The sequence below is a fragment of the Cherax quadricarinatus genome, chromosome 45 (genome assembly GCF_038502225.1).
Source record: "Cherax quadricarinatus isolate ZL_2023a chromosome 45, ASM3850222v1, whole genome shotgun sequence".
NCBI lineage: Eukaryota > Metazoa > Arthropoda > Malacostraca > Decapoda > Parastacidae > Cherax > Cherax quadricarinatus.
The window spans coordinates 25,763,783-25,789,279 of NC_091336.1; the positions used below are offsets into that span (position 1 = coordinate 25,763,783).

The 25,497-nt window shown below is 42.3% G+C and overlaps 1 protein-coding gene across 1 annotated transcript in view; it reads right to left on the bottom strand.

The window, feature by feature from the left end:
• LOC138854007 (uncharacterized) overlaps positions 1 to 25,497 on the bottom strand; it is a 60,853-nt gene that overhangs the window by 15,707 nt on the left and 19,649 nt on the right. The window contains exons 3-4 of the mRNA XM_070094371.1: positions 23,175 to 23,515; positions 451 to 608 (exon numbers count right to left, since the gene is read on the bottom strand). Coding sequence (XP_069950472.1) covers positions 451 to 608; positions 23,175 to 23,515 — 499 coding nt within the window. The remainder of the gene's footprint in view (positions 1 to 450; positions 609 to 23,174; positions 23,516 to 25,497) is intronic.

Below are 25,497 nucleotides of genomic sequence, written 5' to 3' on the forward strand. Positions count from 1 at the left end.
AACATACTGGCTTGCTTCCCTTCACGTTTCTGTGTGACTTGTTAATGATCCAAGTCGGACTGACACGTCGACACAAGTTTCATTCTTGTATGTGTTTGTTATCTGTGTATCACAACACATTCCATCTTAACGACATTACTTCATCTTTCACTTGGGAACAGGAATGAGGCCTAATGGTACATTATTAAGCATGTAAGTCACTATATATTAGCTGCAAATATTCACGAATCCCACAGATTTAAAAAAATGATACCAGACAACGTTTTGTTCTGTCCTGTGGCATTATAAAGCTGTTTCATGAAGTTCAAAGACGGAGGGAGAAAGATTAGTCGATTAGTTTTATCTCCAATTTGTTGGTTAGTTGCGAAGTCATTACCAATATCAAATTAAATGAATACATGTGATTAAGAATAATCTCAATAAGTAAAAATCTCTAGTGCTGACACTCACAGATAAAATCAACGTAGACCTTCTTCTTGGACTTCTCTAAATTGAGCAGCTCGTTGGCCAGCCTGGCGGCGTAGATAGCCTCAGAGTAGTCACCAGTCTTCGCCGAGGTGACTTGACTTGGGCTGAAGGGCTTTGTAGCTGCTCGCTGCAGCTCTATCCTGTCGAAAAAAGACCAGCAGCCTAGTAAACATTGTAGGTGCTGCTAATGTAAGTTATTATCCCGAGTCTCCTGTCTTTTTTAGTTCTTACGAAAGTGTGTATTTATACCAGAGGTCCCAAAACTCTTCAGCTCATCGACACCTTCATGAAGTTTCAGATGGTTCATCGACCCCCAAACATTTATTATATGAAAATAACGTAACAAAAATAGTACTCCGAAAAAATAATAGATAATAATAATAATGAGTTCATAAAAATTAGATAATATTTAAATTATGAAAAAAACATAAGATTTAACATGACTCTCTTTTGACCCCTAACCATTTATAGACACCTTCGATAGTCAAATTGTCCGTCAGGGGTCGATATTGACCACTCTGGGGAACCCTAAATTATGAATGGCCGAATAGGCTTAAGTATTATTTTTTCTTTCAGCTCATTTTTTGGTATATTTGCAGTCACGCATTTCAAAATTATTTCTGGCCATGCGAACTAAGGTAATCCAGGATCGCCTTATTTATGTTGTTTCTGCTAGAGGCGTATCTATACGCACCCTTTTGGTAACATAACCATTAACTTTACAAGTTGTGAGATGAGTGTGTCCACCATTTCTTCTACAAGCATCATCTACAAGCACAACCAAAGCCACTAATAGATGGATCTGCGCCATCCCGAGCCGTTATGATAAAATAATCATGTGAGAGACAGCAAGAAATCTGGACCAGTGTTTCAGACAACGTAAATATCTCCGTTTCGAAATCGTCAAACTTGACCTAATTTGAAAGAACAAGAAGGCACAATACCGTGACTGGAACAATACAATATTTTTGTGCTAACCAATTTCCACTAGTGGGTCCCACCCACATGTGACCACATAGGTTACCGCTGCATCACCTTAACAACTTCCCTACAAAAGCCTCCATTCTCATGTCTCTGTACTTGGCTCATAAAGCCCCTGCTGTGCAAAAATGTGTCTCAGATGAATGCACCCAGGTGTTACACATGTGTCTAATTCATTAAGACAAGAGAAGCCATCCTCGTAATCAAAGAACCTGATTTTGCTGGAAAGACGCTACTTTGGTAGCAGTTTTCAACCCTATAGTCTAGAAATCCGGTAGTTTCAAATATTTCTAGTGCGTTGACCAATCTGATGCCACCCTGGCAAGACACCGCAGGTAGGTGACATGATCGGCACATCACTACTCCTGATGCTTCCCGCACCTGATTTTTCATCCCCTACATGTAATGAGAATCTCTCGTGTCTTGTATTAGACTGACAAAGCTTCCTGGAACGAAATATTGCCAAGTAAACATTCTGGTATTGCGCAAGTGTCTTATTTACATTCTGTTAGTGTACATATTCCAGGATAATGGAATCTAGCCATTCACCAGAATCTAGGCGCCCTCCCCTCGAAGGATCATCCATTCTAAGCACGCAAGTAGGTCAGTAGTGCATGATTTGTCTTGTCTGAACCCGTGGTGGATATACATGGGTAAAGCCCACACACACAGCTATAGGTATATCGCCAATATGAAGCTTTTTTTAGGACAACGTTTCTCTCAAGGTAGAGCCTTATCAAGCTCTACCCTAAATGTATTCTCAACAAATGCTTGTTTTGCATATTGTATTTATTTACCCTGACCTATGTTGTTGGTCTATGGCGATTTTTTCATTCTTCCGATGGTGTGCCAGGTTTTGTGTGCGAGGGGCTTGGACTTCCAGCAAGCATGAGTGAGCGTATTAAACAGGAGCGAATGGAGACGAATGATTTTTTGGACTTGACGTGCTGTTGGAGTGTCATTAGATTAATTTATTTTCTTATTACCAAATGATTATTATTCTGACTATAATTTTTGAAGGGGTGGACCGGTAAGCCAGCGGAAGGCCTCGGTCAATTGGGCAAAAGCTACAATGGCGGATCATCATCTAAGACCCTCGTTAAGAGACACTTGTCATGTTTCCTGACTAACGTAACGTTACCTAACCTAACCTAATACCAAAGTGGATAGTTACGAGGTAATTAGGTTTTAAAAAAAATATTAAAACTCTCAGGTTAGCCGCACTACCCGGTCAAATGACCCGCCTTCGGTTTGCGGGTCGCATACGACCACAGGATATATACGCGAAGAGGCGTATACCTTTCACGACATGTATGATGAGAGTTTGCTTCAGTCTGTGTTTGATGGACTAAAGTATTATTGTAGATAACTCGTTCAGATTGATGAATTAGACACTTTTTGGCGATGCGTTCCTCCAGTGATGTAACGCAAGTGTTACACACTTTGGGAAAATCGCCCTGTGCCTTATATGCTCAAGGTCAGGGTAAAGGGTAGGCTTTGGGTTACCCTTTAGCAGTTGCTTACTAACGTTACGTTACAACTGCTTGTAAACATTGCGTCAGCAAACAAGAGACACTCGTGCGCCTTATATGCCGGAAAATACTGGTGATGAAAAGCTTACACCTAGTCTTAACGATCCCCCAGAGTGGTCGATAACCTTTTAACCTCATTAACCAACCAACCAACCATGCGACCCTAATACACGTCAACACCCTGCCCAGGAAGACTGCTTCCTGCATGTGCCTCTTACTGATGAAAAAGGGAATATGAAGACTTACAAAAGAAGTGCTTGAAAAACTATAATACCGCAAGAATAAAGTTCTGATAATGTTGGTAGAATTACCGACAATATGTTGGGTACAAGGATACAAGTGCAACTAATGTGACATTTTATTGTGGCAACGTTTCGCTCTCCAGGAGCTTCGTCAAGCCAGAAGCCCTGCTTCATTTTTCTCCACTGTTATGTTCCCGTGTTCAGTGCCACACTGGCTCCTCAAAGCTCCTGGAGAGGGAAGTGTTGCCACAATAAAGTGCCGTATTAGCTGCACTTGCCTCCTTTTGCCTTGAAACAAAAATAAACTCTATGTGAGGGCCAGGCACTGCAATAACCTGGTGAAGGAAGGACATAAAGACACCGGTACCAGAAAATCCCTTCAATTCAACGTTTCGCCCAAGGCTTGGAAGAAACGCTTGTATTAAAAGGATTTTCTGGTACCCAGTGTCATCATTCCTACATGTCGGCTTGTACCAATGTCTACCTACGTGATGTAGAATGATCACTAGGGTAGAGACAAAATGCTAGAATGATTTGTCTAATCCTATTGAACTCTAGAGAGAGAGAGAGAGAGAATGCCCACTAACTTAAAGTGCAACGTTCACACTTGCATTTGGTGTATTGATGCTTCACTGACCCACAGGTCGACGTGATCAGCAACTGCGAAGCTGACATGAACAAGTACTGAGAGGTTGACATGAGCAGATATTGAGAGGTTGACATGAGCAGGTACTGAGAGGTTGACATAAGCAGGTACTGAGAGGTTGACATGAGCACGTACTGAGAGGTTGACATGAGCAGGTACTGAGAGGTTGACATGAGCAGATACTGAGTGGCTGACGTGAGCAGATACTGAGTGGCTGACATGAACAAGGAGTGAGAGGTTGATATGAGCAGGTACTGAGAGGTTGACATGAGTAAGGATTGAGAGGTAGACATGAGCAGGTATTGAGAGGTAGACATGAGCAGGTATTGAGAGGTAAACATGAGCAGGTACTGAGTGGCTGACATGAGCAGGTATTAAGTGGCTGACATGAGCAGGTATTAAGTGGCTGACATGAGCAGGGAGTGAATGGTTGACATGAGCATGTACTGAGAGGTTGACATGAGTAAGGACTGAAAGATCGACATGAGCAGGGACTGAGAGGTAGACATGAGCAGGTATTGAGTGGCTGACATGAGCAGGAAGTGAGAGGTCAGCATGGGAGGAGACTGAGTGGTCAGTACTAGAGGCTGAGAGGTCACCATGATAAGAGTTTGAGAGGTCACAATGATAAGAAGCTGAGAAATCACACTGATAAGAAGCTGAGAGGTCACCATGAAAAGAAGCTAAGAGGTCATTAGCAGGTAAAGGTCAGACGAGATCCCTAACGTTGACATAGCACCAACCTTTACACAAAAGGTCAAAAGTCACGTCAGCTCTTATAGTAGCCATAACAGTGTTACATGGCCAAACTCATCACTGAAGTCAGAGGTCACAGCAACGACGTCAGAGGTCACAAGAGTGGCATCAGAGATCATAGGAATGACATCAGAGGTCACAAAAGTGATGTCAAAGATCACATCAGTAACGTCAAAGGTAACAAACGACGTCAGGTTACAACAATGATACCAGGTCAGAGCAGTGATGTAAAGTGCCACAGCTGGGACGTCAGTGATTGCACCAGTGATTTCTGGAAACCGCAGTAGTGATGTCAGATCAAAAATATCTTGTCATAGTTCACATGAAGGCCTTCAGAAGTCACGCCATTGATGTTAGAGTCATTCCAATGATGTCAGGAGTCACACTGCACTGATGACAGAGGTCAAATCACTGATATCAGGAATCACAAGCGCGTCAAACCTCTGCAGCACAGTTGTCCTCAAAGATTTGTTAAGTTATACAATGAATTAAGGAAAGATCTAAGACTTCACCTTACGAAACAAAGCAAATGCGATTGTAATTATGGATAAGGTAGATTATAGTGGAAAAATTAACATGTTATTAGAAGACAGGGGAACTTTCGTGCCCCTTAAATCACATAAATGATGTCAGACTTTACACAGTTATGTCAAAAATCACAAAAAAAGATGTGAAAAGACATATTCCATTGACATCAGAGGTCACAGCAGTGATGAGGGGCGACATCAGTAAGGTCAAGAGGTCGGATCAGCTGGTAAGAGAAGCTAAGTAGCAGTCTGAGAATGTTGTGTGTTTGTGTCGGTGTTTCCACCAACATTTTTACAATATGAGAATGACAAATCAGGAAACGCTGATGTCGAAGCGTCTCATCTACACAGTAGGCTTCTTCAGTCGAATACAGAGGTGACTAAATATGGAGACAGCAGAAGCAGGCCATCAATCTTGAAGAAACTTTACTTCTTCATGGACGATAGATTCATTACATAATCTTTATCTCTCTACTGCTGCTGGTGTCTCCTTATATTCGACCGAAAAAACCTGCTGTATGCGCGAAACGTTTTGAAAACACAGATATCCAGTCATCTACTTGTCGGTATCGTATTTCATTATCATAATTATAGCAGGAAACGCCAAATCCGACCAAAACCTCTACACAGCAACATCACAAGGAAGAGGGCAATAGAAGACCACTAATCAGACTGATTATTACAAATACATGTAATAAATGGCCTGTGAGACCTGGTCGTAAAGGGAATTGGAGCAAACAAACTTAGTAGTAGGCTATAATGTATATTTTGCCTTCACCCACTATATACAGGTATGTACACCATGTATAACATGGGCAGATGGAATAATATTGAGTGTATACCACGGTAACAGAGGGCAAAGCAGAAGCCAGAGAGTGCACCGTACTCAACCAGAAGGTAGGCACGTCTGCTGGTTGAGTACTCATGAGTGCGTTGAGTGTGAGTGCATAGTACAAAAATAATAAAATAAATTTTATTGGGTTTTAAAATATATGGAAAGTGTGAGAGAAAATTAGATGAATGAGAGTCCGGGTTGAAGAGATGGATTTAAATTTTGTACTGCCGAGAATAGTGGAAAGACATGTTGTAAAGCGATCTTTTATCGGGACGAAATTTCACTTTGTATAGAGCTTTATCAAGTCAGCCATACACAGAGCATTTAATAAAAATAAAAAACCTTTTTTCTGGACCATGAGTTGGTGAAATATACTAAACGCACAGGAAATGTAGATGACTGAGAGGAGTGGTAGTGTCCGTGGGATGGATGTGAGAGTTGCACTGGTGTGACGATAGGAATGCGTTCTGTCTTTGTTGGAGGGGGAGAGTTGGAAAGACTTGGGGAAAGTGGCGAGTTGAACAGGTGTGGGAGAAGGAGTGAGTTGAACAGGTGTGGGAGTGAGTCGAACAGGTGTGGGAGGAGTGATATGTACAGGTGTGACGAGCGGGCAGTACAGGTGTGTAAAAGTAGAAGTGAGTTGTACAGGTGTGGGAGAAGGAGTGAGTTGAACAGGTGTGGGAGTGAGTCGAACAGGTGTGGGAGGAGTGATATGTACAGGTGTGACGAGCGGGCAGTACAGGTGTGTAAAAGTAGAAGTGAGTTGTACAGGTGTGGGAGGAGTGAGTTGAACAGATGTGAGGGTAAGAATGAGCTGTTAGATAAAGGTTGAAGAATTAGAGCAAAGGAAATGAGCTTTCATGAGTTATAGGATATTAAATGAGCTGCGTAGGTGTGGGAATGAGTTTTACTGGTGTGGAAATGAGTTTTACTGGTGTGGGAATGAGTTTTACTGGTGTGGGAATGAGTTTTACTGGTGTGGGAATGAGTTTTACTGGTGTGGGAATGAGTTTTACTGGTGTGGGAATGATTGTGGTAAGGCGCATGGTAGTGCATGCCCCTTACCACTTATTCCTGCACCACAAAAACTAGTTTCAGTAGTGTAAAAATGAGTTTCAGATTGTAAAATGAGTTGTAGAGGTGTATAAATGAGTTGTAGAATGGGTTGTAGGGTGTACGAATGAATTGAATGAGCTTAAAAGGGTATCGTAAATATTGGAAATGGCTAATAGAGATAGACATTGAATTAAGCCCTTACAGCTATTGTAATAGTCACTACAGCTGTTGTAGTAGGCTACTGTAGTTACTGTAGTAGACACTACAGTCATTGTAGTGAACCACTACAGTCATTGTAGTAGACACTACATTCACTGGAGTAGACCACTACATCACTGGAGTGGACCACTACATTCACTACAGCAGGTTGTTAGTAGAAACAGTCACTACAGCATGTTGTTAGTCCAGAAAGACACTGCAGAAGGTTGCTAGTACAGACAGCCACTGCAGAAGGTTTTTAGTACAGTCACTGAAGCAGGTTGTTAGTACAGACAGCCACTGCAGAAGGTTGTTAGTACAGACAGTCAGTGGATCAGGCCATTAGGAAGGAGAACACAGTGGGATCGCTTGTGAAGAGTCATCTTTAAACCGGGGGTGCAGGCGTGCGTGTCCCACATAACATTTCACTAACTAACAACCTCTACCACTGCTACTCGTCTACACTCAGCCCCACTCACCACTCTAATATTTACCCTGTATGCATTCCAGTGCATCCTTAGTGACTCGCATTGTTTATGCGGCGCAGTCTGAACACTATCGACTGCTCGTTGGTCATTAAAATTTTGAATAAATGGTTTTGACCACCTACGGGATGACGACTAAGACACTTGTGCAACTTTTGGGAATCATATTCGCCAGCCAGTGGCTTCTTCAATCCAATACAGAGGAATGGTGGAAGGTGAGGAGGAGGAATTTGAGGTTATCAGTCCCTCAACTTAGTGTTGATGTGTCCAGTCCATCAATTTTGGTAAACGATTGATGGACTGAACACATCGAGTCCAGTCTGAGAGACTGATTACCTCAAACTCCTCCATATCTTCTACTGTTTCTCTGTGCTGGACTGAAGAAGCCACTGGCTGGAGAAAAGCTTCCAGAATCAAGATTTCCAAGAGATGCATAAGTGTCTCATTCATCCTCATTACGAATGCAATTCGCCTCTTATTTAACATAACTAATGCATTAATTTCTAAGCTGTCAGGCTGTGATAAATGTCACGGCGAAAGTTGGGCTAAGATGGCAGTCAAAAATGAAACATGGCTTCCTGCTAGACTTCAGAAGTATTAGAATTGCGGTCAGAATCGAAGCAAGGCTTCTGACTAGGTTTCAAAATATTAGAACTGCAGTCAACAATGAATCATGGCTTCTGGCTAGGATTCAAAAGAACCAGAACTCTTGAGGTAGAGGTGTAGAGCGAGTTGTGGGACTCTAGGAGACGACGACTAACTGTCCCAGAAGCTAAAAGACAACCTTTTATAGCAGACACAAAAACTGGAGCTCAGCCCCTTGAAGACCCATGTACGACGCTGGCAGGTTAGAGTACGACCCACATTACACAGGTAAATAGATGAGAAGCAGGTTGTGTTCCAATGAAGTGCTAAACCAGTGTGGGTCACTCAGCGCGAGGAGTGGTAGAGGATAGATTCTTCGTCGGCCGCTCTTAACTCGCCTCCCGATCAGTACGGCTGATGTTACTTCCAAGAGCTGGAATTTAACCCTTTCAATTACAGCTGGATTAGTAGCAGGACTAGAAGTTAGGGTTAAGTGTCAGGCCCAGAAGTTAAGTTTACTCATAAGAGAGCTTAGCAGGTTGAGGTCGAAAAGCAAAGTAGCTGGATGTAGCGTCTAAGCTAGATAGAGGAGTAGTTGGAAGAGAAACTGAACATTAACACCCTCAACAATTTTGAGATCTGCAGTTTAGTCTCCTAGTGGTACGTGCCTGACCCAGAAGCTTGAGCTCAGTCTCCTAGTGTGGTGCGTGCCTGACCCAGAAGCTTGAGCTCAGTCTCCTAGTGTGGTACGTGCCTGACCCAGAAGCTTGAGCTCAGTCTCCTAGTGTGGTACGTGCCTTACCCAGAAGATTGAGCTCAATCTCCTCCAGCACATCTTGAAGCTTAGTAGCGGTGCTGGGAGTTGGATTCCACCACCTATAACAAGCCCAGGAGCTAAATAGATCAGTAGTGTGCCCAAGATCTATAGCTCAATCTCCCTCAACAGACCGAAGAGCTAGAGTTCAACCTCATGAAACGCAGCTTGTGTTTACGGTCTACCGAACGAGGTATTCTCAAGGTATTGAACATTTTATTAAATATATGACATTTTAACACTAATGGTGTTCGTGCATCTCAGTCTGTGGCGAATAATAGTTGTCACGTCCTGTAGGCAGAACATAAGGATTAATTACAGACTACCAATGGGTAAATGGAAATAACAGATTGTTCAATTGTGAAAATTTGAACTGCCTATGTATAGGAAGAATGAAGAACTCGAAGCAAGTCTGGGGTTGAGAGAAGCAAGGTCGTCCCTGGAAGGGTTGGAAGAGTGGGGAAAAGTGGTTTAGTGGTAGAGGCCTGAGCATCTAGTGTAAGAGAACGTCAGAGTGGATGGAGACAAGTGTTTTTTCTTATGGTCTGACGAGACAATTGGAGTGTGAGTTAGGTTACACTTAGGAGGGGATTTATGAAAGCGGGTTAGCCGGACTTCACTTCGGGAGGTGGGAAGTACAAAACCCGCTTTCTGAAGAACGTCTGGGCTGTTGCAGTTTAGACGAGCGCTTGAGTAAGACAGCTACTGAATGAACGATGGTGAATGAGCGCTTGAGTAAGACAGCTACTGAATGAACGATGGTGAATGTGTTTTACTTTTTGGGTCACACTGTCTGGTTGGGAGAAGCAAGTGTGATAAAAAAAAAAATGTAGATGATAGGATGGCAGTTCCGAATTCTTGCATCAAGAATATTCCACTAGTATCAAGGAACCTACCACGAAGGATAAACTAAGAAAGATGCAACTTCAAATATCGGAAAAGGTGAAAAAAGACCTCGAAGCGAAAATTACATGGACCATCTCGCCCGAGACATGCATTAACAGAATCACATCGGCAACATCTGTAACACAGGCCAAGCTGAAATCTGGTCTCAGGACGAGCGAGAGAGAGAGAGAGAGAGAGAGAGAGAGAGAGAGAGAGAGAGAGAGAGAGAGAGAGAGAGAGAGAGAGAGAGACAGAGACAGAGACAGAGACAGAGTGTATGTGTGAGTGAGATAGACAGAGAAACAGACAAATAGACAGATTTTTATAACACTATACACGATATATGTCCAATTCTTCTTCAGAGTATTTTACACCAGTAGGGAGATCCTATCTGTACAAGAACATACAGAAACTCGAGTAAGTCCAGAGGTTACATGCAAATATGAGACAAAACTAATAAGAATGAACTACAAGAACAGGTTAAATGAACTAGATCTCACAGCCTTGAAAGAGAGAAAAACCAGAGGAGACATGATCAAGACAAAAGTTACACAGGTGTATTGACAGGATGGATAGAAAGAGTTTGATACACATATGAGAAACGAGGATGAGGGGTTTATAAATATATGCTAAAAAAACATGAATCTCAGAGATATTAGGAAGTACTTTTTCAGTCTTTTGAATATAATAAAGTGGACTGAACTGCAAGATAATGTGGAAGCTAATTCTATGCCCAGTTACACATGATAGGGACCAACACGATACACTCGACGCTGGTCGATTGTAGGTTGAGAGGTAAACTAACTGGTGGGACTTGACTCTCACAGTCACACCGTGTTGGTGGAAGTGCTTGCTGAGGTGACACACACAAGTGGAAAGCAAAAGACGTATGAGCATTGATCAAGACATTTATCAAGGAAGCGTTTCGCTACGAGTGGTTTCTTCAGCCCTAATGGAAGAAGCACTCGTGGCGAAACGTGTCTTTCACTCACAACTTGGTGACTACAGCTTAATAAAACTTGGTGAGTGGAACTCGTTGACAAAACACGAAGGCTCCAGGAGAGCGCCAAGAGTGTACCAGGAGAGGGCCAGAAGAGTGCCAAGAGTGAGCCAGGTCGTCGAAATACAAGAATGAGGGGAGATATCATTAAAGTGTATAAGTGGATGACGGGCATAAACAAAGGAGATATTAATAAAGTACTGAGGGTGTCGAACCAGGTAAGAACCAGAAATAATGGATTTAAATTGGATAAATTTAGATTTAGAAAGGACATAGGTAAGTACTGGTTTTCTAACAGAGTTGTAGATGCGTGGAACAATCTTCCCAGTGGGGTGATAGAGGCTAGGACCTTGGGTAGCTTTAAGAAGAGATTGGACAAATATGTGAATGGGAGGGGCTGGGTTTGATTGGTGTCATTGGGCACGGGAGTTATTTCTTGGGTAGCTCTAGGTAGAGGTCGTTTTGATAAGGACCTGCCTTGCACGGGTCAGTAGGCCTTCTGCAGTGTTCCTCCATTCTTATGTTCTCATGTTCTTAAATCCTCAAGTTATCTATAATGAAAAATATCAAAATTGAAATAATATTATGGAAGGCAAGAGGATCTTAAGAATGAACCAGACACCCGGATAATACAGACGTTCATCCCCCTGAAGGTAACCTTTGCCTTCATTTTCTGAAACTTTTCCTGGGCCAACGGATGACTATTAAAGGGAATCATGACCTTTAATGAACAGAATAAATGCGTGAAATTGAACCGAAATACAGTGAAACAATCCTCTGTCATGAACATCAAAATGGTATATAATACCGACAGGTTGTTAGGTAAGACACATATGCAACAGTTAGACAACTTTATTCCGAAACGTTTCGCCTACACAGTAGGCTTCTTCAGTCGAATACAGAAAGTAGGCAGGAACAGAAGAGATGTGAAGACGATGTAATCAGTCCATCACCCTTAAAGTCGTAGAATTTGAGGTTGTCAGTCCCTCGGCCTGGAGAAGTTCAGTTCCATAGTCAGGAACTATCAGATAGTTCCTGACTATGGAACTGAACTTCTCCAGGCCGAGGGACTGACAACCTCAAATTCTACGACTTTAAGGGTGATGGACTGATTACATCGTCTTCACATCTCTTCTGTTCCTGCCTACTTTCTGTATTCGACTGAAGAAGCCTACTGTGTAGGCGAAACGTTTCGGAATAAAGTTGTCTAACTGTTGCATATGTGTCTTACCTAACAATCCTCTGTCATAAATAATTTATTTTAGGAATTTATGTTACTTAATAGAACGTAGTGTTATTATTATTATTATTATTATTATTATTATTATTATTATTATTATTATTATTATTATTATTATTTTTATTATTATTATTATCACACTGGCCGATTTCCACCAAGGCAGGGTGGCCCGAAAAAGAAAAACTTTCACCATCATTCACTCCATCACTGTCTTGCCAGAAGGGTGCTTTACACTACAGTTTTTAAACTGCAACATTAACACCCCTCCTTATTATTATTATTATTATTATTATTATTATTATTATTATTATTATTATTATTATTATTATTATTATTATTATTATTACTATGATTATTATTATTATGTAAAGCGCAAGTTGAGGCACTTTACAAGTCTTGGGGTATGAAAAGGAATCATGTCTTGTCCAGTGAATGGAAGGGTAGCTCCAGTTTCTGTGATCAAGAGCTCGTCGCCAGCATCTAGGCACCCGTCCTATAGCGTATTGGATTTATATAGTTTTTGTTTTTTTAATCTACGTGAAGTAATTTGGGAATGTCGATTACGGTCGTCAATAAACATTTAAATAATGTATTTCGTAGTTAAATTGACGAACATTTTTCTTGTATAAGGCAGCGTTGTTACTTAGTCAGTCTGTCCTTCCAGTTCATCCTCCTTAAAAATGACCCGTAATCATGGAACGGGTGGGATTTGAATTCATTGCAAGGGAATTCTACAACTCACAAGCCAGTGCGTTAACCACTGGGCCAGTTGCCTCTACTAAGATTTATCCAACTAGGTATATTTTTATACACTGGCCTGTGAGCTTTAGAACTCACTTGCCATATTTTCAGGTCCCATCCGTTTTATGATTTGTCTGAAGTCGTGTTATTAAAATTTCGTGAACTTCCCAGCGCTGGCAAAGCAAGTACCTTCCTCCTTGGGTCCCTGTGTAAGACCTGTCAAAAATCAAGCCACACTACTCTTCAGCACTTACAGTTTCCCAGGACACTTATCATTCACTCTCTCTCTCTCTCTCTCTCTCTCTCTCTCTCTCTCTCTCTCTCTCTCTCTCTCTCTCTCTCTCTCTCTGATTCCATCTCCAGTCAGTTTCAGTGCTCCAAAGAATACTCACAGAGCGCTCAGATCTAGTACCCACTCTTGCTCATAAGAGCAGGGGCTCAGAAATTAGCCACCTCACAGTTTAGTGAGTCTTGGCTGGAGTATCGCCATGATGTTGAGCACCAATTCCAAAATTGACGTAACAAAACTGAGAATGGGTTACAAGAGCTTTAGAGCAAGCATTTGCTGTGACAACGTTTGACCGTGAAGCATTATCAAGGTCAAAATTTTCCTCTGTGCCTGTGTCTTTTTTTCAGCACTCTCGTTAGAACGCCTCTGTATCTAGCTCAGACACACAAGTACGTAGAGACTGACGACTGAGTCAATTATAACCATCTGACAGCATCTTCATCCAAGACGGAGCTGGGTTGTTAGAGACAGAGAGAGACAGACAGACAGAGACAGAGGCAGAGAGAGAGAGAGAGAGAGAGAGAGAGAGAGAGAGAGAGAGAGAGAGAGAGAGAGAGAGAGAGGCAGCCGCTGCTGGCGTCAGTTGGTTGGGTCACTTTACTGAAGGTTCCTCATCACAGGCCAAGCAAAGGTCAAAGGTTAAATAAAGAGAACATTCTGCAGCGATAGAGCTGCCAGCAGCGTCATGATGGTGTATGATGTTGGAGTAAGTAATGTGAGCTGTCTTTAAAAGAAATATAGCGGGTATTAGGAAGAATAAAAATCACATTTCTGTGGTTAGAACCAATCAAAAAAAACTTACATCTGGGAGAGAGAGAACTTCAGATGAAAAATCAATCCGACAAGTTCAATGGAAAGATGCATGGGAGTCGCTATGTATCTTTACGAAACAGTTCTGCTGGAGACAGTAGACGATGTGGAGAGGTGGTTTCAGGTAATCAGTCCCTTAACCTTGATGGAAGATTAACAGTCTCTTAGCCTGATCTTCCACCAGGATTCAGGGACCGATTACCTCACGCTCTCTGCTTCCTCCACTGTCTCCAGGATTATAATTCATCCCTCTATACGATTGATAAAGCTTGTAGCCCACACGAAATACTACGTCAATAAATGATACATAATGTTGCACTAGATAATCTCTCAATATTATGTGCTTGTAGAAAACAAGACTATCGTTATTATTATTATTATTATTATTATTATTATTATTATTATTATTATTATTATTATTATTATTATTATTATTATTATTATTATTATTATCACATTCTCAAGGAAGTGACTAAAAAACTCACAAAAACGTTATGAGATTTGTTACCTCTCATTTTGGTTTTATTACACACACATACACACACATACACACACACACATACACACATACACACACACACACACACACACACACACACACACACACACACACACACACACACACACACACACACACACACACACACATGATAGCGACATATAAAATACTGCGAGGAATTGACAAGGTGGACAAAGACAGGATGTTCCAGAGACTGGACACAGAAACAAAGTTGTCACAATGAACATTAAAATGGTATGAAATACCGAAGACTCAGATAAATCACAGGGCTGTCTGGAAGTATTTCTTCAGTCACAGAGTTGTCATGAAGTGCAATAGCCTAGAAAGTGACGTAGTGGAGGCAGGAACTATACATAGTTTTAAGTCGAGGTTTGATAAAGCTTATGGAGCAGGGAGAGAGAGGACTTAATAGTGATCAGTGAAGAGGCGGGGCCAGGAGGTATTACTCGGCCCCTGTAACCACAAACAGGTGAGTGGAAATAGGTGAGCACACACACACACACACACACACACATACACACACACACACACACACACACACATACATACACACACACATACACACACACACACACACACACACACACACACACACACACACACACACACACACACACACACGCGCGCGCGCGCGCGCTGACATGTATAGTACGCAAAGTCATGGAGAAGATTATCAGAAGAGCGGTGGAGTGCCTAGAAAGGAATGAGCTTATCAACGACAACCGGCATGGATTCAGGGACAAGAGAGAGAGAGAGGGGGGGGGGTAGATTGCATTTTCTTGGACTGTAAGAAGGCTTTTGACACAGTTCCACACAAGAGATTAGTGAAAAAGCTGGAGGACCAGGCAGGTATAACAGGGAAGGCACTGCAGTGGATCAGATAATACCTGACGGGAAGACGTGACGAGATGTCATAGTAGGCCCCAGTGACGAGTAGGGTTCTACAGGGGTCAGTCCTAGGACCGGTGCTATTCCTGGTATATATGAATGACATGCTGAAATGAATAGACTCAGAAGTGTCCCTGTTTACAGACGATGTAACGTTAATGAGGAGAATTCAATCGGAGGAGGACCAGGCAGGACTACAAAGGGATCTGGACAGGCTGCAGGCCTGGTCCAGAAACCGACTTCTAGAGTTCGATCCCACCAAGTGCCAAGTCATGAAGATTGGGGAAAGGCAAGAAAAACCGCAGACAAAGTACAGTCTAGGGGGCCAACGAGCAGAAAACTTCACTCAAGGAAAAGGATCTTGGGGTGAGTATAATACAGAGTACATCTCCTGAGGCGCACATCAACCAAATAACTGCTGCAGCATATGGGCGCCTAGCAAACCTAAGAATAGCATTTCGACATCTCAGTAAGGAATCGTTCAAGATTCTGTACACCGGGCCATATTGGAGTATGCAGCACTAGTTTGGAACCCATACCTGACCAAGCACGTCAGTAAATTAGAGAAAGTGCAAAGGTTTGCAACGAGACTAATCCCGGCGCTAATGGGTATGTCCTACGAGTAGAGGTTAAGGGAAATCGACCTGACGACACTGGAGGACAGGAGAGATAGGGAGATATGATAACGAAGTATAAATACTGAGAAGAATTGACAAGATGGACAGAGACAGGATGTTCCAGAGATGGGACACAGCAACAAGAGGTCACAACTGGAAGTTAAAGACTCAGATGAGTCACAGAAATGTTAGGAAGTATTTCTTCCATCATAGAGTTGTAAGGAAGTGGAATAGTCTGGAAAGTGACGTAGTGGAGGCAGGAACCATACATAGCTTTAAGAAGAGGTATGATAAAGCTCATGGAGCAGGGAGAGTGACCTAGTAGCGACCAGTGAAGAGGCGGGGTCAGGAGCTATGAATCGACCCCTGCAATCCCAATTAGGTGAGTACACCAAGGCAGACCCTCCATAAGAAGAGGAAAAAAGTCATGCAGTCAGTCACTCTCTTACCGCAACTGTGCTAACATCACAGTTCGGATGATCTTCAGAACTGCAACATCTACACTATTACAAAAGACAAATAACTCCTTGTGCAACATCACATAGCTTCTGTATTTGACATGAGGAAAGTGAGCGTCAACCATCACCATTACGAGGTGTAACCTCATCTGCCCTGACCTACATTGATTTACAACCAGTAACTTGATTGCCAAGAGATTCGGCTGTGATAACTACTTACAAGGTTATGAATTTATAGTGTTGGAAATATATTGGTCTGCAAAAAAATCGAAGCCTGGAATTGACGCAATTAAGTTTAATTATACAATACCCATCCATTTATTATTGTTAGATTTATATACTAGTTTGCGATTCTGAAATACAACAATCACCTGAACGACTAAACACAAAGATTATGACTACAATCTTACATCCTGACAAAGCATACATTGGTACATATTGCAGATACCGAATAGGTAAAATTGGTCAATTAGGAAGAACTCATTTAAAATGAAGTTCTTTCTAAAATTTTCTCTTATACGTTTAAAGATATATTTTTTCATTTATGTTAATGGAAAAATTAATAATTTTGTACCAAAAGAACCTTAGAAAGCTTACCTAACCTTATTATAACAAGCGCGATTTAATTTACCCTACTCCAACTAAATATATTTCAGTTAAGTTTACAATAATTTAATAATAAATACAATGAAATATATTTTTTTTTCGTTAGGTTCTGAATGATTTTTGCGAAGAAATCACACACAAATTTTCGCTTGCCTTATTCGACAAGAAGAGCGTTGCTATTTAAGCCAAAATCTCAAGGTTTATCTATTCGGCACGACATTACCAAAATTGCCCCACCAGAAATTTCTGTATATTTTTTGACACAACGAATTGATATGGGATAATTTGACCGGGTTCGATATATAGTGATAAGTTATATATTAGTTATAGAATATGAACTACAGTACTGATGCTACACTTGTTGTTAGGTGTTTTTACAGTGTGTGGTGATGTTCCACTTATAATGTGTTAAGCTACAGTGTGTTGGGACCACCACTTGTCAAGTGTTAAGTTGCAGTGTGTTGGGACCACCACTTGTCAAGTATTAAGTGCAGTGTGTTGGGACCACCACTTGTCAAGTATTAAGTTGCAGTGTGTTGGGACCACCACTTGTCAAGTGTTAAGTTGCAGTGTGTTGGGACCACCACTTGTCAAGTGTTAAGTTGCAGTGTGTTGGGACCACCACTTGTCAAGTGTTAAGTTGCAGTGTGTTGGGACCACCACTTGTCAAGTATTAAGTGCGGTGTGTTGGGACCACCACTTGTCAAGTATTAAGTTGCAGTGTGTTGGGACCACCACTTGTCAAGTATTAAGTGCAGTGTGTTGGGACCACCACTTGTCAAGTATTAAGTGCAGTGTGTTGGGACCACCACTTGTCAAGTATTAAGTTGCAGTGTGTTGGGACCACCACTTGTCAAGTATTAAGTGCAGTGTGTTGGGACCACCACTTGTCAAGTATTAAGTTGCAGTGTGTTGGGACCACCACTTGTCAAGTGTTAAACTGCAGTGTGATTCTTCCCACTCATGAGCCTCGTTAAAGGTCGAGTATCACTTGAAGTTTCCTGATGCGGAGGAAGCTACGAGGTCGACACTAAAAAACTAGAACTGACACAAAAACGGGTCTGCGTTCGCACGCACACACACACACACACACACACAATAGCACACAGCGAAGAGACGGGGCCAGGAGCTGTGACTCTACCATTGAAACTACATATAGGTGAGTACATATTGGTGAGTAAACACACATACACACACACACACATACATACCTGGAGTTTACCTGGAGAGTTTACCTGGAGAGAGTTCCGGGGGTCAACGCCCCCGCGGCCCGGTCTGTGACCAGGCCTCCTAAAACAGACAGACCAGACAGCACAAACCAGAGCACTGTCACGGAAAGAAAGCGCAGACGAGGGCACAGTTACTGGTAGGCGGGATTCCTCAGTGGAAGTAGGTCATACCCAAGGGATGGATTAGTGGTGGTAGCAGTTGCAGTAGCCGTGAAGAAGGTTATGTAGATACCCTCTGAACCAAGGTTCCATGATGTTCACTATTACCCACCATGCCTCACCATTACCCACCATGCCTCACCATTACCCACCACGCCTCACCATTACCCATCATGCCTCACCATTACCCACCATGTCTCACCATTACCCACCATATCTCACCATTAACCACCATGTCTCACCATTACCCAACATGTATTACCATTATCCACCACGCTTCACCATTACCCATCATATCTCACCATTACCCAACATGCCTCACCAATCTCAATCATGCACAAAGCGATCACCACCACACCTCACTGAGCCACAACAGCTGATCACTGAAACAGAAGAACTGCTTAGTGAACCACGACAGCTGATTACTACAGCTCAAAATATCAGCCGATCATTGTATTATAACAACAGCTGATTACTCCATCATGATAACAGTTAATCACTTAACTACAACAACAACTGATCATTGCACCACAACAACAGCTGATTACTCCATCATGATAACAGTTAATCACTGAACTACAACAACAACTGATCACTGCACCACAACAACAGCCGATCACTGCACCACAGCAACAGCTGTTCACTGCACCACAACAGCTGGTCAGTGCACCACAACAACAAATGATCACTGTACCACAACAGCTGTTCACTACTGTACTCTCATACGACGTAGCAGGTAATTCTTGCATGAGTCACTCCAATGGCTGCTTACCTTTCCTGGATGGCTATTTTTAACAGCACCCGAGAATAGCAGGGGATTAAGAGCTTAAATATAGCGATCAGTGTCCCCTGTCAGACGGAAGGAATATATATATATATATATATATATATATATATATATATATATATATATATATATATATATATATATATATATATATATATATATATATATATATATATGTACGTAATTATAGTTTACTGTTATATCAAGTTTGTTAGATTTAAATTCCTCTGGACTGCACGTGAGTCATTTTGCTTGAATTTACTCTTTTATTAACAGCATAAAATATTTTACCTCTGAAATAGGAATCAAAGTAAAGTAACTATACACTAGGATATTCACTCATCTCGGAGTATATGAATTGAGAAATGCACATTTTACAGTGTAAGTACACTAAAATATACACCTTTTTGTAAATACACGTAGATTTGCACCCTTCGGTATACATACTAAGAGGTATGCACCTCACGAAGTATAAATATACTGAAAGATATGCATCCAAAGCGCAGTATTCTCACTCCTTCAGAATGCAGAGACTGTGCTTCTCACCTGCAGGACTCAAGTCAGGTCACAAAAACTCCTTGTCTCTACTTCGATCTAATACGTTCACAAAAGCCTGTTGGATGTCGAAGCCCCTAGCACTGAAAACCTCCTCTACCCTCTCCTTCCATCCCTTCCTGTGTCTACCCCTACCGTTCGTTCTCCCCATTCCCGATTTTTGTATCCTCCTAGTCGTCCTATTTTATTCCACTGTCAGTGCCCACACCACCTCAATAATTGCTCCTCGGTCCTCTCATTGATACTTTAGCTTCCCCAACACCTTTTCATCTCCATGTTCAAAATTCTCTGCATAATATTCACACCACACACGGCCCTCAAACACGACATCTCCACGTCATTCAACCTCTACCAAGTTTTCTTTCTCGGCAAATTCGGTGAAACTTGAAATGTTTACCTTCTCAGCTTAAACTTAAAGAGTATCATCATTTTCATGAAAAGAATCAGAGTTATTTTTTTGAAATCAATAAGTAAAGGTTTTCTTTAAATACTGAATGGAATTCAGAATCGCTATTTATTTAATAAAATTAGCTAGTTGGGACTTATGTGGCTCAATAACAAGACAAACCTTGATCCCTGGAAAACATACAAGGGCTGAAAATTTGAGATGAACAAAAAAAGGCATTCTCCAGTTTTTGCATGGATTCCAGAGATTCAGAGTTATGCAGGTAATTTAGTATATTGACCAGTTTGCCCAAACATAATCTTACGATCAGCTATAAAGCCGTTCAAAAGAGGTATACTCATTTATATTTTTTCCTGATTTGAAGGGGGAAAATTCATACTTACACATCACACTGGCAAAATTGTTACCTCCAAACTCCAGTTATAATTTAAACTCTTCTATTTACGATACACAGTTTTTGATGTGTGTGATGAATGGTTTGAAAAACCAAGAAATTCTTCAACACTTGTTCAACCTTTGGACGAAGACCTACTTCGACTAGTGGATGGTACCACTATGACCCCGCCTCCGCCTGCTTCACCTCACCTCACTACAGTATATAAGCCACGTCTACGGCCCTATGCTGTACATTCTACAAGATTGATGGACTGAACACATCGACTTCAGGCTGAGGGACTGATTACCTCATACTCCTCCTCTCCCTACGCCTTCCTCTTTGTATTGGACTGATGAAGCCACTGTGTGGCGAAACGTTTCCTGAATAAAGATTCCCATATGCTGCATAAGTGTCACAGTTTTTGATGTTTGAAGCTGATCAGAAGAGGCTTTCTTAAGTTATCTCACGGCAAAAGCCACTTGAAGAACGAGCTCTATGACCTTTCTCATAAGGACAATAGTTGCATGAACCTTTTCCCCGGTACAATTAAACGGCGCCTGAAAATTTGAAGCCGAGCGGATGAGACGTTACCAAGTTATGAACGAAAGTTTTAAAGAAAAAGAAGAAAAAAAAAACCTCAGGCAAGCACATAAATGTACCCGTTCAGTGACACCTGAATATCGACCTCAGTCTACCAACCTGGAGAATGTTGTGTTCCTTCAGTTATGGAGTGTCACGTGAGGGTGCACATCTTAGGAATTATATTAGTCTTGGCAAGCTCAAGGACTTTGTGATAAGATACGAGGCATCATGGGCGTACCTGCCTATGGCAATAGGGAATCAGCGTGACACAGTATCACATTTGTAAGTGTAGTTGACTTGACGTTTTTCCCAGCTCTGTGTTCTGTGGTGTTGGAAATAGCAATTAGTGCACTGGCGCATCCTTGATTGGCCCTGGCATTGGGCCTGGCCCTGGTATTTATGTGGGGCCTATGTGGGCCATGGACACCCATTGCTCTGGATATGTATTTCATATGACCTAACTTTAATTAACTAGTAGCAGTGTACTACTGAGCTATTTTATAATATGTGAAATGTGTAGAAGGCAGGCTTTGTGTTGTATATATTGCTTTGTATATGTTTATTTTTAAAAAGGTGAGTTTATCTGCTCTTCTTGGTAATCAAACCTAAAGTATTGACCATCTGTTTACATTTTGTGTAGTTTACGGAGTGTGGAGGCTTAGGGTGGTATATTTTTAAATAAAGTCCGAGGCAGCTACGGTGAAAAGCTCTGTTCCACAAGGCACAGTACTCGCTCCCATCTTGTTCCTCATCCTCATATCCGACATAGACAAGGATGTCAGCCACAGCACCGTGTCTTCCTTTGCAGATGACACCCGAATCTGCATGACAGTGTCTTCCATTGCAGACACTGCAAGGCTCCAGGCGGACATCAACCGAATCTTTCAGTGGGCTGCAGAAAACAATATGAAGTTCAACGATCAGAAATTTTAATTACTCAGATATGGAAAACACGAGGAAATTAAATCTTCATCAGAGTACAAAACAAATTCTGGCCACAAAATAGAGCGAAACACCAACGTCAAAGACATGGGAGTGATCATGTCGGAGGATCTCACCTTCAAGGACCATAACATTGTATCAATCGCATCTGCTAGAAAAATGACAGGATGGATAATGAGAACCTTCAAAACTAGGGAGGCCAAGCCCATGATGACACTCTTCAGGTCACTTGTTCTATCTAGGCTGGAATATTGCTGCACACTAACAGCACCTTTCAAGGCAGGTGAAATTGCTGACCTAGAAAATGTACAGAGAACCTTCACGGCGCGCATAACGGAGATAAAACACCTCAATTACTGGGAGCGCTTGAGGTTCCTAAAACTGTATTCCCTGGAACGCAGGTGGGAGAGATACATGATTATATACACCTGGAAAATCCTAGAGGGACTAGTACCGAACTTGCACACGAAAATCACTCACTACGAAAGCAAAAGACTTTGCAGACGATGCAACATCCCCCCAATGAAAAGCAGGGGTGTCACTAGCACGTTAAGAGACCATACAATAAGTGTCAGGGGTCCGAGACTGTTCAACTGCCTCCCAGCATACATAAGGGGGATTACCAACAGACCCCTGGCAGTCTTCAAGCTGGCACTGGACAAGCACCTAAAGTCGGTTCCTGACCAGCCGGGCTGTGGCTCGTACGTTGGTTTGCGTGCAGCCAGCAGCAACAGCCTGGTTGATCAGGTTCTGATCCACCAGGAGGCCTGGTCACAGACCGGGCCGCGGGGGCGTTGACCCCCGGAACTCTCTCCAGGTAAACTCCAGGTAAACTCCAGGTAATACTCCTAGACACGGTATTTTATTACCCTCTCACTCTCATATTAACTTCGTTATGGCTTCTAATATAGTTAACTATCAGTATCGTACCTTATCTGGTATCTAACATTATTACTCACTCCGATGCGGTGCTGCGAGGGTTGCCCAGGGTGTGGCTGGGTAGATCACTGCTGGGAAGGCTAGCTGGGGAGTGGCCGAGTAGTTCACTGCTGGGAGAGCTGACCAGGATGTGACTGGGAGAGCTGTCCAGGATGTGGCTGGGAGAGCTGGCCAGAGTGTGGCTGGGTAGGTCACTGATGGGAAGGCTAGCTGGGGTGTGGCCGAGTAGCTCACTGCTGGGAGAACTGGCCAGGATGTGACTGGGAGAGCTGTCCAGGATGTGGCTGGGAGAGCTAGCCAGGGTGTGACTGGGTAGTGCTCCGCATCTTGGTGACTCAATGAGAACAAGGACGCTGCTCACCTGTGTAAGAAAGCAACAATGAGAAACATTAGCCGTTTAGTTGTGCGATGCTCTTAGCTACGCTTTTTACAATTTTTACAGCTCATTCTTATACATTTGAATCACTCATTCCAAGCACGTTATTGAGAGCAAGGAGCAGTGGAGACTCGGTCCACCGTTCACTTAGCTCTAGACAGGTACACTGCCTAACTGTACCTAATTAGTTTTATTTTTTCTACCACCAGAAGAGAGAGAGAGAGAGAGAGAGAGAGAGAGAGAGAGAGAGAGAGAGAGAGAGAAACGGTACTCGTTATTATTTTACTGGTTGTGACATTAACGAAGCATTTTGGCCACGTTGGTCACTCAGAGCTCAGCCAAAAAAATATACAGCATACACAATAAAAGCAACGAACATAAACACAGAACACAAATAAATACTCTCATAATGCAAAAAGTATTATCGTAATGGTAACACCAGAAAGACAATATCAAAATTATCAATCATGCGAGGCTGTCTCGTGATAATGCCAACCTCGTCGGAAGTGAAGCCTCAATAATAATAATAACTGATTTCAGATGTTTCGTTGATGCACAGAACCTTTAGAAAAGTAATTAACTACTCGAAATCATTGTTAAGATAAAGCAAAATATAGTTAAGAGTGAGAGAAAGAGATATTGCAATAGTGAGAGTCATCTTACAGGGGAAAAAATCTCACATCAAGAACTGTTCGCCAGACAGCAAGTAAAGATTCCTCTTATCGGAACAAATGGATTAATGCAAAAGGAAACTGAAAATTAGTCTCACTAAAGAAGAAATCTTGTGTGAGAGGAAGAACGTGGGAACATGGCCAGTGACACCTTACTGGCAGAAGGACAGATACATCGCTTTATACATGTCCAGGTGTATGAGATGAGTGCCTTGTAAGTATCGAGAGTTCTCATTGCAAAATAGCTGATCTATGGACTCTTTGGTAGTTCTACAACTAATTTGTGGAACCTCTGGTAGCTCTACAAGTGATCTGTGGACCCTCTGGTAGCTTTGCAAGTTGTTTGCGGACCTCTGGTAGCTCTAGAAGTGATCTTTGAACCCTCTGGTATCTTTACAAGTGATCTGTGGAGCCTCTGGTCGCTTTACAAGTGATCTGCGGACCTTTGATAGCTCTACAAGTAATCTGTGAACCCTCTGGTAGCTTTACAAATGATCTGTGGACTCTCTGGTAGCTCTACAAGTGATCTGTGGACACTCTGGTAGCTCTACAAGAGATCTGTGGACCCTCTGGTAGCTCTACAAGTGATCTCTGGAGCTGGGTGTTGTAAAACAATTAATCTGTTGAGTTGCTGGTCGTTATGGTCGCTATAAAGCTGTCATGTGAGTAGTACACAATAGTGTCGTGGTCATATGCTTCGTTAAAGTAAGACAGACCATAACTTCTCGAAGAATTCATCAAAGCCAAAAGTAATCATTATCATCAAGACACCCCTCATTATCATCAAGGCACCCCTCCCCATCATCAAGGCACCCCTAATTATCATCAATGAACCCCTCATTATCATCAAGGCACCCCTCCCCATCATCAAGGCACCCCTCCCCATCATCAAGGCACCCCTCATTATCATCAATGAACCCCTCATTATCATCAAGGCACCCTTCATTATCATCAAGACACGCCTCATTATCATCAAGGCACCCTCCCCATCATCAAGACACCCCTCATTATCATCAAGGCACCCCTAATTATCATCAAGACACCCCTCATTATCATCAAGGAACCCCTCCCCATCATCAAGGCACCCCTCATTATCATCAATGAACCCCTCATTATCATCAAGGCGCCCCTCCCCATCATCAAGGCACCCCTCCTCATCATCAAGGCACCCTTCTCCATCATCAAGGCACCCCTCCCCATCATCAAGGCACCCCCTCCCCATCATCTAGGCACCCCTCTCCATCATCAAGGCACCCCTCTCCATCATCAAAGCACCCCCTCTCAATCATCTAGACA